Here is a 15,428-nt window from a genome sequence, read left to right on the forward strand (position 1 = left end):
AGGTTTTATTTTCAAGTTTTGCCGTTACAGTCCGCTTGAATTGGGGCCCAGTGCAGTAACTAACCTGATCCAGCAGACGGAGGTGGACTGTGCCGTTATGGCTATTCACGTTCTGATTTTGACACGAGAATGAAAATTTGGCTGCAGTACTTACCCAGGCATGGGTCCATTCTTAGCCAGGTTGTACACCTGCCTCGGGTTTAGGAGGTACTGGAACTTCCGGTAGATCCTAGAGAAGTGTCACATGACCAAATAAGGCAACAACACCAAAGTTCCTGCTGAGATGCTGCGTGACCAAATAAGGCAACACCGTGGCACTGAACTTCCTGTTGAAATTTTACATAAGCAAATGAGGCAACAAAGTCACTCTGCTCTTATATAACCTGAAGAAGCGTCATGTGACCAAATAAGGCAATAACATCACTCTAAAACTTCCTGTCGGCGCTGAAGAAACGCCACGTGGCCAAATAAGGCGCCAACGCCACACTGAACTTCCTGTAGATTCTTTGTGCAAACCTGAACACATGTCATACGACCAAATATGGCATCCGTGTCACACTGCAGCCATGACGCTCCCCTCAGTGTGATGCGGCGAGACGGACTGGCCGGCGGCGGGGCGGGACATACCCTGAGACCCCTTTGAGGAGAAGCCATTAGAAAGACTAATTCATTTTAATTCCAATTTCATTATGTCAACTGGCTGAAGTCATATTTTGATCTCATAATTTAAACGAATGGGGAGGCTGGCGTAATAAGGAGCGAGTGATGATGTTTCAGTAATAACCCAATTAGCCCGGTGTTACAGAGAGGGCTCGGGTGGTGAGGAAGGGGGTCGCTAGCGGCGGAGGGGGGGTGAACGCGAGTCAAAGGATGACACTCTTTGCTTTAGATACTTGTTATTAGAGCCTGAGGATGCAGTGCGACGGTCGTCGTGAAATTGAATTGTTTCTTATTATCCTTGAGCCGCCACCTTTTGGATGGCTTTCCACGCTCAAAAACTCACTGTTTGGATTTGGGATGTCTCTTTTTTGAAAATAGAGCCCACATAACCCGTTTAACTGAGTAACATGAAATTTCAATCATTTTTAATTTATTTTTGTTCCATGACTACCAAATTTTAACCCTAAATTTCTCAACATTCGAGCCGAAAAAGCGTGCTAGTTTATAACTGCCATTTTAGTTTCATTTTGCACTTTTCCGGGAGCCCTTAAAAAGACAGACTAAATAAATTCAAGAATTCACGTCTTTGTATTTAGGTGGAGCATGCAAGTTACAAAAGCTAATAAACAACAACTAAAAACACCCAATTCCATCTTAAAGCACTAACAAATGAAACAGTTTGTGGTGTTATTTAGAGAAAATTAAATCAGATTGACTTATGAAATCTCAAAAACTACAACAGCACAAAGAACTGAGGTCTACACTTTTTGGTGTTTTTTTTTTCAAAACAAACTGTGTGCTCACCTCTCTCCCTGTTTGCCGCCGCTCTTCGGATTGACAAACACCAGCAGCGGATGAGTGCCCTCTATTGTCGTGATCTGAACGGGAGATGTCAAAACAAAGCGTCAGTGTTTGGAGACTGCAGGATGCTTCGCGGGAATTCGCTTTCAAGATGTATCCCCCTCAAACAGTTTGAGCACGCAACACGCAGCGCAGCTACATCGCACTCACTGAAAACGGGACAGTGCTTCCAAGGCCTTGGTAAAGTTGCCGTGATTTAATATTGTACTAATAAAAAAACAAGATATACATATGTAGGAATTGCTATAACCTAAAAATGAGCACCAACATTTGCTATGATTGAACAAAAAAAAAATCTAACTGTGGCATATCATAAATTTCCTAATCCCATGTAGCTGTCCCATAGAAAGCAATCAGATTTTTATCTACGCGATTTGGGTTCGCTCATAATCTAATTTATGACATTCTTGACAAAAAGACCCATGTTTGGGTGAATTCAATGATTAGTTTATAACTTATTGATAATAACTTATAAAGTGCTTTCGATGCGCCTTAACCAGTCTTAAAATGGTATTCTGATTTATTTTGCATTTGTGGAATATGAGTAAAGCAGTAAAAGCCACTCGTTTTTAGCAATCACAGGGGGCGGCCATTTTGTCACTTCTGTCGACTGAAAATGACATCATCGGTATTGACCAATCACGGCTCAGCTCTTTTTTGAAACTGAGGCATGATTGGTCATTAGCTGAGCCCTGAGCAACTGTGATGTCATTTTCATTCGACAGAAGTGACAAAATGGCCGCACCCCTGAAATAGCTAAAAATGGACGGATTCTGTTGCTTAACTCATATTTCATAAACAACATATGAATTTGAATGTCATGTTTCAACTTGTAAGCCTAGATTTTTTGGGGGGTTGACTTCCCCTCACCGTAGATCGTGGTAACCTTGTAAACTGTCAGCAAAATTTCAATCACTCAGAGATGACGATTTGTGAAATAAAAAAATATTGAGCCAAAGTATGAGATTTTCTAATGAAGGTTTTAGGCATTTTAGTTCACTCGCCACACAACTAAATTGGGTTGCTGTCATTCAAGGTGTCACTGTATTTTGATTCATAATATTCTAAGATAAGTTAAGAATGACATTTAAATGGATTGTCCTTCGAACAGTTAACAAAAGCAATTCGAAAAAAGGTTTTGGTGGTTGCGACGACCATTTGCAATTTTTTGCATCGTTCCGAGGTCCCTACGACTCGCGACTAGCGAGATTTGACAGCACTCTCGATACTCATTAGTCAGCGCGTGTTAATTGGCAGCCGCTTGGTCTGCTGTGACGTGGGGGAATCGCTTCCCAGTCTCGGAGAGCGCCGCGGGCCGAAGCTCGCAAAGCGCCAACCCAAACAAGCGCTAATCCGCCGGCCCTTGTTTGAACGGAGCCCTTGCCGCCGTCAGACACTCCCTCCTCCCCACCTCCAACCCCCCCACTCCCTCCTTGACACAGACGAAGTGCTTAACTCTCCCTTGTCTGCGATCCCAGCAGGCCGAGGGGGGAATTAACGAGCTCCCCGTCCAGCCCCGGAGTGATCCATTACTTCCTGTAATTATAAATAATAATCTTGATTATTACGCTGGTTAGCCGGCGAGGGGCAGAGACGGATGTGGCACGGGATGCGATTCATCATCGCCGTTGCTAGACGAGCAGTCGCCACGGACGCCATAATGGCTGACAGATATCACAAGAGAGGATCGTGGACAGGACACGCCGGGATGAGGAAGCCGCTTAAAGCTGCTCAAAAGTCAACGAATTGTGTACATTTAGTTTTGCGTTCCAAGGCCATAGAGACACTTGAGCAGCAATTGTGCTTTTGTTAGTTTAATCGTAGTGTGAGATAGTCATAAAGCAACAACGCTGGGAGCAACTAGGAGGATTAATATTTCACGTTCCGCTGACATAAAAATTTGTTCCAGTGTCAATTTGTGGGTACATCTGATAATAATAATCAAATGCAGGGGAAATTACGTAATTATGTGATGAGATTAGGCATTTATCTGGTTGCACAGTTTTAACCCCAACCTCTGAGGGCAACCGACACTCTGACGACCGTTTCGACCGGTGACCACTTTGAGTCATAAAAATCGCCAAATGTGAAGTCCAATTTTACTTTCAGAAAAAATAAAAAATACTTTCTGTGTTTGTGTGTGTGTGTACATCACCTGCAGGCCTTGACCGTCCACCGTGACCGAGTTGGCTCTCTGCACCTTTCCGCGGCTCGACTGGCTGCAACGTGAGTCCTTCCTCAGCGTCGACTGCCTTTCCTGCAAATGAACAATGCCACACATCAGGAAATTTGTTGTACGAACCAAAATGTTAAATTGAATCGACTCAGATATTGTTCAGTGATTTTTGGATTATTTAGGATGCTACACTCATCAGTGGCGCCTTGACTTACAAGTTTAATGTGTCCAATGACTCAAAACAATTCAAATCAGTTTTCTTCATTGAACTGAATGGAATTTCCGGTGTTGTTATTAATGATAAAGCACAATTACCGACACTAGGAATCAAAACATGATTTATTTTATTTTTTGGGGTTGTTTTTTAGAGTGCAGCTGTAATAATAAAATGTCAGATAAAAAAAAACCATAAAGAAAGAAATAAATTGTCTCACCAGGACGACGGGGCAGATGGAGTTGGGAGGCAGAATGTGATCCTTTAGTGGTCCACAGTCACACTCGGGCTTCACGTGGGAGGCACACTTGTTATGGAGCTGCAAGATGTCATAACATGATTTTTTTTATTGTTGGTAAAAAAAAAAAAAAAATCGAGGATTGCTGAAATAATGAATCACATTTGCTATATAGGACAAGGAACCGTACATGAAGGCAGTTTAACAATAAAAATAAAAAAATAAAAATAAAAAAAAATGTTAATTTTTTTTTTCTTAGTTGTTGTCCTTTTGATTTTTGGCTTGTCCCATCAGTGGTCACCTAAAAATGTTAAACGGCCTCTTTTCATCAAATTTGGGTCTCGACTGAATTTGCCCAACTGAATTAAAAAGGCTGCATCAAAGTCCCATCCGTAGTTCTTACCACATGTAATTAATTGTACTCCGTTTTTTGACTTGTTTGCATATTGTCACCCTCACAAAGCCATTTAACATGTCGTCTTGTGTGAGTGTAAATTGGCGAAGAAGGTGCAAAAAAAAAAAAAAAAAAGAAGAAAAACAAAAATAGCAAACTCTTGACAACAACAACAAGGTGGCTTCTTGATGGTGTGCCCTCACCGTGATTTGACACCACACGCAATGAAGCCCAGTTAGGCCCTGGTAACACTTGATGGTTTTGTGGCACTTGTCACACTTGGTGGGGCAGTTCCCTTCCACCCAGAAGTGATGCATGACCTGCAGAGAGAGTGACAGAGGAAAGAAAAAAAAAACAGTACAGTATTCACACCCGAAGATTAAGTCCAAGTCCAGATACCTGTTTAAGAAAGAGGCTGGTAAAAATGGAGGTCAAGTTGTGTTTACGACAGGGCTTGGTGGCCATTGGGAATTTCGGGAGATTCCCGAAAGGCCGCTCTATTTCGGGGCCAGTCAAATAACTTTGACACCCGTGTTGCCTGCCGTACGACAGCTTCCCCCTACCACACCTCTGCCACTGAATATTCCTGGGACAAATTTTGGTCCCTATATATCCCTGGTTTACACCACACAAGAATTTTGTGAGGTGGTCATAGTGAACGCTTAAAAGACTGCAAGTCAAAATGTTTCATACATTAGCAATGAAGGACATAAATTGTATTTTATATTAATTCATGGTTCACTTATATTTTAGCGTAAACCTCAACTATAAGACCTAAAAATTTTAATAAAATAAATCTGATATTATTTATTGTAATACAGATTAATTGATTGCTTGTGTTTGTGAAAAAAAAATTACATGACAGGAGAACCTTGAAAAATAATCACATGTAAAAATAAATCATATTAAGGGGGAAAATTAAATTAGACCATTTTTGAAAAATCATTCAGCTTTGCTAGCGACTGCTTGAAACTAAAAATAAAAATGCAGTTCAACAGTTAACCCTGCATCTGAAAAAAATAGTAAAAAAAAAAGTCATGTAGTATTTATGCTTTGTTACTTTCCAACACTGGGGGAAAAAAAGGCAGAAACAATTAAAAGAAAAGCAAACAGGTCTGAGGATGCGTCGCTCGCTGGTGCTAATTAGCAATGCTAAGCAGACAACAAGAGCGCACCGGCGCCCTCGGAGAACGCGAGCGCGCCGACGAGTGCGCCGCACTCCAATTGGACGCACCTCTGTGTTTTTCTTGGACTTGACGTAGGTTTTGATGCAGGAGGGCGGCGCGCGGGCCACGCAGCGCTCATGGACGGTGTACTTGCAGACTGGAGAGACCACATGACAAGCAACATTGAGGAAAACAATTAGTTTTGTTATGAGAGGGTGTGCGGCGTGCTGGCGAATGCACAAACAAAGTGAACGGTGTCAACCTGCTTTATTTATTATCCTTGCACGCCTGTTGTATTTGTAAAGAGGATTTTCTTCAAAAGATGTCCCACTTGTGTTGGCTAAAACACAACTTTCAAGCATCAAGAGACTAGAAACTGACTGTACACAATGTTTTCTACGTAGCCGGTGCAATAAATCAGTAATGTTTACATTGTAATAAATGGCAGAATAATTACAAATTTCAAAATAAGCTGTGATTTTTTGTTGTTGTTGTTTTGCTTTTACTGTAAAGTGACTATATGCAGAAGTCAGGAATTCCTGTTTATTAAAAAAAAAAAAAAACAGGTGATTACATGCCAAAGAAGTCAATATCTTAATAAAATTAATAATTCATTATAAATGTATTTTTAAGTGAACATTTGTCTGTTGATTTTATTCATTGAACATTTTATTTTACATATGAAAATATAAATAAAATTTTTCAGGCAATGAAGTCACAGAATTAATTTAGTTCTATGTCAGAACTGACATGTATGTTCATAAAGCCATAAAGTCCTCGATTTTGTTTTTGTTTTTTTTTTACTTAATTAAATACCGGCCAATTAGGTCAGTAACTTTTTTATTATTATCATTTTTATTATTATTATTATTATTATTATTACATTTTATTAAAAAGTGAATTTTTTAAAATTTTACTACTAAAAAGCAAATATATGATAATTTTTTAATTTTTAATTTTACATTCTATTTGAAAGTGAATGTCGACGAATGAAGTCATTGACTTGAAAATTGACTGACTTACTTTTTTTTTTTTATTCAAAAGTGAAAATCTGCCTATTAGGTCAGTGACATTGATAACTTATGACATTTATTCAAAAGTGAATCCATAACAATAAAGTCAGGGACTTTAAAAATTATGAAATTATTCATATTCAAATATAAATATTTCCCAGTATAAACAGCTTCTGTCGCAATAATTACATTTTGCTCTAATCACACAGAGTGCATTCTAGGTTTTTGATCAAATATACAGACTGTGCGACCCCAAAAAATTCAGATCTTATCTTGAAAACTGGTGTTGAACATCATAAGTTTAATATGGGATCAGTTTCATAAGTGTTCAATTTGTAACATTCTGTAAAAATTTGAGGATATTTTCACAAGATTTGCCGAAATGACTGGACTGCAAAGTGACACTTGGTATATTAAAGATATTCATATTTGTAGTGCTCTAAAAAAAAGTCATTCTATTTCGTTGCCTGTGTGTGGTTTTGGTACCTCATAGCAGGTGTGTATACAAAAAGGCTGTTTTCCATACCCACTGCTCATTGTGTATGTATGCAAATGAGGAGGTCGCTACAATACAGTGCATGCCAACACCAGTACGGAAAATCAAGTACAAGTCAATCAAAAAAGCGCATTTGAAAGTGGCGTGTGTATTGTAGAGTAAGCAGCAGCTCGACTCACATGAACAGCAGAGTCCCTGCTTGCCGAGGCCGATGAGCATGTTGAGACACAGGTTGCAGTAGGCCGGCTTGTTGAAGTGCTTCAGACGCCACACGTGCTGACCATCATCTTTCACGTTCTGCACGCGCAAACACACACACATGCCATTAGCAAAGTTGAAGTAGCTGCAGGGTGACTTTTCTGATAAGCATTGAGTTTATTTCAGTTTTACTGCTCTCACAATGCAATTAAATGCACCGGCGCAGAAAATCCACAGAGAAGATAAACACTGTCACTGCATTTCTTTTTTTTTTAGTCATTCTGTTCTACTGGATCTAGGTGATTCTGAAATTTTTAAGGTGCTACATCAGGTGGACCCACTGAACAACTTAAGTCCGTAATGACAACAAAACACATCTGCATAGGGAAAACCTTTTAAAATAACTTTTGGTGTCAAATTGCAGTGTGCAATTTTGATCCAAGGTGCAACATTCAACTTTTGTTGCTTGACACGTCTAGGTCATTTTAGACCATTAAAAATGTGGAACGTGGATACATATGAGCATACAAAAATAAATCTTGTTTTTTTTTCTATTTGTTTTTAAACGTTTCAAAAATATCTGTAATTGAATTATAAATGCAAAAAAAAAAATATATATATATATATATATATATAAACGAAGCAATTGTCACCCAAATTAATGGGAACATTTTTGAAAAAATATCAATGCATGAAACTAATCATAACACACAAATAATGGGAAAAAAAACTCAAATCTAATCTAGTCAAATGCCGCCCTCTAGTGTCAATTATTTGAACTGCGCTCATGCGCTTCGAAGAGTCTCCTAGTTTCTATTCCTGATTGGAAATGGGAATTTTTTTTTTTTGTGTGCATTTACACACAGACGCCTCCATATACTCACAGTCTCCAGACCCAACAGGACCAAAAGTGGGATGGTGGTCATCCCTCCTTGGATCCACTCCTCCAGAGACACGGTGCCATCCCGGTCATAGTCGATCTCCTGCATCATTTCCTGGAGGATCTAGTAAAACAACAATTGATGCATGAGGACAAAACAAGGGCAGAAAATTGAGGACAAAGGAAGCAAGTCGAGCTTGACACGTCACCAAGTCTGATGTAAATCAAGCTTTGTTTTTAATAGTATGTATTGTGATGAATCTTGTTGAATTATTCATGAAAGCTATGATGAACATTGTTTCATATTGTCGTTAAATTTTGCAAAACAATCTTCCTCGATTTCAGTATATCGTAAATGACATTTTTTTAAGGAATAATGGATGGATATATATATATATATATATATATATATATATGTATATATATATATATATATATATGTTAATAAAAGCTAATAAAACATATTTACAGGATATGATATAAAACATGTACATATATCACATAATGTATTTATTCAATACTGCTGAAAATATAAACTAAATTGAATTATTACAGATAACTTTTAGATTTAAATATATTAACAATGAAAAAAAAAGTTTTATTTTCTATTATTCTCTGAGCTAAATTGCTTTGAATTGCGCTCAACAGTCCAGTGTATCACAATGAAAATAACAAATAAGTTGTAAGGTTTAGTATTTTTCATCAGCTCTTTAATTGCATTAAATTTGTAGTTTTTGCTTTTAGCTCAAAACTGACTGGATGTTTGCGGAACATACTGTATAGTGAAAGCAGCTGAGAAACGCTCACAGGAGTGAATTCTATTGCAAAGTTTATGTATGTTAAAAAAATATATATATAATATAATATATTTTTAAGAATGTTACATTTAGCTTAAAACACTTTTCGAGTTTGGCCTCTTACAGGTTTGAGCTCCGTCACGTCCCATTCCAGGTACTCGGCCACATGCATCATCTGCGAGATGATGTGCTCTAGTTCCTGCGCACACACACACACACACACACACACACACATGCACACCACAAATTTATATCCAGTATATACGTTGGTATATTTAAAGACAGTATTTAGCTGCTCTTGTAAATGGGCTGATGCGGACCCGCATAATAACAGGTTTGAAATGTCAGTTGGAGGCGGTGTGAACAGCTCTGTGGCTAAATTACAGTGTTTGTTGGTTTTGTTTTTTTCCTTTTTTTTTTTTTTTTTACAGGCAGAAGCAGAGCAGCTGACATTAATACAAAGTTCAACACTGGGTCACCTGTGATGTTTTGTAATATGGTGAGCGTGATTCTAAATCAGAGATGCACACATTGTTTCAAGGAATAGAGACAACAGATTGTTTTCTCAGAGAAAAACTTAAAAACTGACGTCTGCGTGTGTGATTTATTTATTAATTTTATGTTTTTGGCACTTTACTTTTCCAACTCCAGATAAGTATAGTCTCCAGAGATAATAATGGGATCCTAATGATGGGATATCCAAAGCTGTCTCTTCATGCATCCAATTTCACCCCCACAAGAATGTTGTCACACAAAATTGTGACCCTCCCTCAGTCTTCAAATTTCACTCATTCACAAATGTGTGACACTAAATATTTTGAAGTTGTTCCTTTTACACCCTGGACTGGTTTTCCAAAATAAAACCAATGGATTAGAAAAGAAAAAGACAATAAAAAATATATGAATCTGAATTTTCTGTTATTAGGGAAGAGGGCTCATTTTCAATGGAGGAGTTGTCATCCTCCTGCGCCTGTTTTCACTTTTAATCAGCAATAAATAGTTACCATGGGTTTTAGTGTTTTATTTCTTTATGATCGTGTCTTTTCACTGAATTCTATAATGAAACATCGTTTGGGATCGGGATTAAATGCCATTCCATTCATTTCAATGGGATGCATTACCTTGGTTTATGAACTTTTCGGGTTACAAATGGGCTCAGAACAAATTAAGTTTTTAAGTTAAGGTTCCACTGTACTTAATTTGTACAGCTTGGCAATGGAAATAGCCGGCTGCCACCGGCAACTATGCATTTCTTGTTGTGAAAGCTCACATGATACGACATGACGTTTTCGATAAGCTGTAGCATCTACAAAGTTGTAGCACTGTTCACAGAATTGCCGCAAAACTCAGTCAGCCATTCATGAAAACTAGATGTCGAACCCGAGATACTGGAGGGTATCTCTGCACAGCTCGCAGAGAATCTACTCCTCCAGCCCATGTCAGGTTGCTGAAGTGATAGTCATGGCATAATGGCATCGGCGTATAATTATTTCCAAATATGAGTACAGTAGGAAACGTACAGGAGGCTACAAAAACATTACTGGCAATCAGTATCAATGCATCTCAAGTAAATGCGCACAAGGTATCCCAGACAAGAAGATTCATCATCCATAATTTATCTTCCCAAATACGGATGAATAAATACTGTAGATATTCTAGACTAATTTAAGATAGCTTGATAGCAGACTAAATATGTATGCGCTCCTTGCTAACATCAGTTAAATAAATGGTGTGTTATATTACCCAAAAATACAGCATATCAAAAACCAAAACAAATATTTACCGAGCTATCCAAAGAGCCGTTCCCGTCTGTGTCATAGAGGCGAAACATAACTGTGTGGAGAGAGGGAAAAAATATTTTATCAGCAACAATGTATGCACTTATAACCCTTTAAAAGTTACACAAGATGTTGACGATTATCACTGCGGTTGACTCTGCAAACGATGGTGACACATGAGCAGCACATAGATGGCTTTCATATTATTAGGGAATTACATAAGCTAACTGCTGACATCCGTGAAAGTCTCCAAAAGAAGGAGATAATGGCCTCTTTCTTGATGAGTCCACATAGTGATGTCAAAAGTCAACGCTCCTACAAGGAAGTGATTGTTGGGTGAAAAACGGCCAATAAAAAATAATATAAACACGTGGACGACTGGTAAACTTTTAAAATGGATACTCTTTTCACACTTGATCATGCACTTATTGGACAACATAACCAAAATTTCAGCACTTTTTAAAAGTCAGTATTTAAATAAAATAACAAAAAAACTCAAGCCAAACCTCCATTTTGAGAGAGTAGAGATCATATAGAACACATTACAACATCGCTACTCTTTGTCTTTTTCAGTTACATTTTCTATCATCATGACCAGAGCTGGGCACTTGACCCTTTTTGCTCGTCAGACCCCGCCCTCCAGCCGCAATCGCTGTAAGGTTCCGGCCTCGACCCTCCGAAATTATCCATAAAAATTGTCGCCCTCTTTTCTGTCGAATCCATACTTCGATAACTTTCTCAATCCGTGTCCTAATTTCAAAAGACTGCAATTATTGGAAAGCTAACAGACAACATATAAGAACAATGGTAAGTATACTACGTGAAACAATAGACACAGCTCAGATTTGAAGACTGGCTTGACTCACCTAAATGTTTTTGAAGGTTAGTAAACTGCGAAATGTTGACCAAATCTATACTCGCGCGTGCCGTTGAAAAATGTCCAAGTTGTGATTAAAACTACGATACTTGTTGACGTCATCGTTATGACCCCAAATGCGCGATCATGATTGGTGGCTTGTTGAGAATTCTTTTGTAGAACCATTCAATTGCGGATACATGAAGAAGAAAAAAACTCCCATTCATATAGTTTTGGTAGGAAATGAAATCGATAAAATCCATAAACATGAAACAATAAACACTTAGATTCTTCACAAACAGACGTTTATAAACGCAGTAAAATGGTTACAGTCAGTTAAAAAAGAAATAACTGAAATAACCAAAGACTGTAACTAAAAAAAAACTAGAATGTTTTTCTATTTATATTGTGTACCTGAATGTAGAGTTTTTTTTCATATCATTTTGTGATACATTAAAAACGTAAGAATATGGAATAAAAAAAACGGGCAACAGAACAAAGTAACTGCAGTTCAATGAATGGCCACAAGAGTGCGCCATCTACACGACTAAACGACACTCGGTAGTGACTTTAGCCAGACTCGTCATTCAATTGGTAAATGTGACTGATAACGCAGAAAAGGACAATATATAAATGTATACAAATACCTTTAAACTAACAAATACATTGTAGGCTGCAATACAATAGAGAGTTATCACTAATGCGTTTAATGTGCCTTATACTGTCACTGCTTTCTTTCATTCAGTTTGTGTTTTGTTTTGTTCTATTTTGGGTTGCTTACTTGTTATATGCCGTACAAAATTATACGCCTTATATAACTTTCATGTTCATATACTCGGATGCAAATATTATTTGCAGATATTCATGTATGTTCATATAAAGTTTCAATAAAATCTTGAAAGTAAACAAAGTTTGTTTACAAACTCTTATTTTATGTCATTTGACCAAGAGAGACTATTAAGAAAACGGTTGGAAAATCTGTTTTGTTTTTTTGTTTTTTTTAAGGAAACCGCAAAAGAACATTCTGGTGAATGTGTGTCCTCACAACCCCAAATACAACAACTTTTTATGGGGCATGGGAATCATCCCTCAGCATATTGTTTCCAACATTCAAACCTTGATGCATCACGTGTGTAAAATGTCATCACTCACACTCCAGCTTATCCTCGGGCCTTCCTCCTTCCAGCAGCGACAGGTAGCACACAATATCTTTCAGCTGCACCGTGCTCGGCGGCCCCGGTAGGGAGCTCGTCCTCAGTGGGGTCGAGTTGCTTTTGATCAGCTTGAGTCCTGCGGCGAGGAAGGTGGGGGACAAAAAGTCAAACGTGCAACCGGGAAGTCTCTCATGTTGGTGGGGAGGCCTGACATCAGTCATACAGCGACAAGTGGCATCCATCAGTAGCACAGCTACGGATTTCACATGAAAACCTTGTGGAAAATTTCTTAGTGAAGTATTTAGAATAGCTATAAAGAGAATGTAAGTGATGGTATGTTAGTGTAAACTCTTACCGGCGACTCTGGGCTTGTCGGAAGACAAGGGCGGGCTGCCTTGGTCCTTGTTGCTAAAGGACAGAAAGAGATGCTGGCAGAACTCTTGCGGAAGTTCGCTCTCCAGGAAGGTCTGCATGAACACCTTGAAGCCCTCAAAGTCAATCTCCTGGTTGGACACGGAGACACACAAAGTATGAGAAATGACTTGGTCAATTCAGCCTGCGGGCTTCTATGGCCGTAAAGGTCAGTGAAAAAGGAGAAAGTAACACTCACCTGGCTGAGGATTTCCTGTTTCTGTCAAGAAGAGGTAGTATACAGATTAAAACGAGATCATAGTATAACATGTACAATGACGGTGCACTACAAAGTAACTCATGTTGTTCTTGATCTTAGACTGTCCGAGTCAGTCATCAGAACTTAACCCATTAGAGCATGCGTTTGACCTCCTGAAGAGGAGACTGAAGGGAGAAACACCCGAAAGCAAGTAAAGGCCGGGAAAAAAATCATTTTAAAGGGCGAAGTCAACCCCAAAAAATTCTCTGCAAAAAAAATTTCTTTGCGCCAAGTCTAAAATGACATTCAGATTAGTATTGCATTTGCGGAATATGAGTTAAGCAACAAAAAAGCCACCCGTTTTAAGCCATCTCAGTGGGAAGCCATTTTGTCACTTCTGTCGGAAATGACATCACAGTTGTTCAGAGCTCAGCTAGCGACCAATCACGGCTCACCTGTTTTCTGAAACTGAGCCATGATAGCCTCCAAATATTGAATATGATTCACTTCGAGTTAATTTAATCATGTCCGTTCTAGTACTTTTGCTCACTTTAAAAGATTGTGGCTTCAAACCAAAGATTCTCCGTCCTGAGCTGTTTAGCACAACTAGATGTAAACAACATGAAGTCAAAGCTGCAATTCTGAAATCTTTTGATTGGAAATCCAAATCTCTTTAGTAGACAAAGGAATTGATCTTGTCGTTCTAACACTTTAGGAGTGCAATGTACATGCTCAAAAAGTAGCAACAATGTTGTGGAAAAGCGTCAAAGGATCATCACGCGCAATGTCTGCAAATCTCGGCACAGTTATTTATTTATTTTTTAAAATCGGCTCTTATTTTAATTTGAATTCAATTTTAATACACAGTTTACACCATGGATGGGCAAACTTTTTGATTGGCGGGCCACAATGGGTTCTAAAATTTGACAGCGTTGCCGGACCAGGAATCAAATGGATGGAGTGTTTTGGTAACCTCACCTCATCAGAGAAAGAAAAAAAAACATTTGATTTTAAATGAAAGTGAAAAAAAGCATTACAACAATATCTATGTCTTTGAAAAACCACAGTGTTTGGAAAATAAAACATTCACAAGGTTTTTTCATTTCATTTTTTTCAAGTTCGGCGGGCCGTATTATACCGCTGAACGGGCCGCATGTGGCCCCCGGGCCGTAGTTTGCCCACGCCTGGTTTACACAGTATGCATAATAACGTGTGTTGGATTGATAGGCGATGAATTTGCACACACCTCCTCTGGGTTGTATTTGGCCAGCACACCGTCGCCGTGAAACTCCTGCAGCACATCTTTCAGCTTCTTGGTCGAGTCTGGCGACAGATGAAAGACACACAAAACCGCTTCAGTGTGTGTGCGTAGACGGAATTCAGCATCCCATGTAAGATGTTCATTGCAACACGCTGGCGCACTTGTCATCATTCCTGAATGCCATGGCAACACAATCCATAATGGAGGAGTGTGTGTGTGTGTGTGTGTGTGTGTGTGTGTGCGTGTCACATTCTGCAGATCTTATTAAAACGATTGTATTGCAGCGGAGCGGCACTTTGGCCGCGTCAAGTCATTGTTGAGAGGCATTATTGAGCGTTATGAATGCACACACTTGACGAGCAGAGAATATTCTACAAGCTACTGCAGCTGCTGAAACACGATGATACAAAGCTTTACTCCGTGCCCACACATTTTTCTTGTTTTCTTTTGAGATCATTTAATTTATTAGCAAACTTGATGATTTGAAATTTTTTGAGAGCCCTGTTCCCAAAAGGCATACCTAGTATCTGAAAAAAAAAAAAATTGTTAGCACCAGGCACCCTGAGTGTGTTCGATACAAACTCCAACATCATCATGACATGTCAAAAATAAAATGGGAACCTTTGCTCTGAGAAGTCAGCCATTTTGTGATTTACGTGGAGAGCCGACCCAGCGT

General features: G+C 38.8%; 1 protein-coding gene across 1 annotated transcript in view; it reads right to left on the reverse strand.

Annotated features, from left to right (window-relative positions):
* Window positions 1-15,428, reverse strand: part of dgkb (diacylglycerol kinase, beta) — a 45,269-nt gene that overhangs the window by 28,246 nt on the left and 1,595 nt on the right. The window contains exons 2-15 of the mRNA XM_088307219.1: window positions 14,738-14,814; window positions 13,492-13,512; window positions 13,237-13,384; window positions 12,880-13,017; window positions 10,877-10,926; window positions 9,218-9,292; window positions 8,301-8,420; window positions 7,398-7,515; window positions 5,778-5,866; window positions 4,747-4,863; window positions 4,132-4,230; window positions 3,677-3,778; window positions 1,465-1,538; window positions 155-229 (exon numbers count right to left, since the gene is read on the reverse strand). Of these exons, the coding sequence (XP_088163345.1) occupies window positions 155-229; window positions 1,465-1,538; window positions 3,677-3,778; window positions 4,132-4,230; window positions 4,747-4,863; window positions 5,778-5,866; window positions 7,398-7,515; window positions 8,301-8,420; window positions 9,218-9,292; window positions 10,877-10,926; window positions 12,880-13,017; window positions 13,237-13,384; window positions 13,492-13,512; window positions 14,738-14,814 (1,303 nt within the window). The remainder of the gene's footprint in view (window positions 1-154; window positions 230-1,464; window positions 1,539-3,676; window positions 3,779-4,131; window positions 4,231-4,746; window positions 4,864-5,777; window positions 5,867-7,397; window positions 7,516-8,300; window positions 8,421-9,217; window positions 9,293-10,876; window positions 10,927-12,879; window positions 13,018-13,236; window positions 13,385-13,491; window positions 13,513-14,737; window positions 14,815-15,428) is intronic.

This window comes from Idiotropiscis lumnitzeri, chromosome 10 (genome assembly GCF_059441095.1).
Source record: "Idiotropiscis lumnitzeri isolate Australia: NSW breed Sydney's pygmy pipehorse chromosome 10, RoL_Ilum_1.0, whole genome shotgun sequence".
Lineage (NCBI taxonomy): Eukaryota > Metazoa > Chordata > Actinopteri > Syngnathiformes > Syngnathidae > Idiotropiscis > Idiotropiscis lumnitzeri.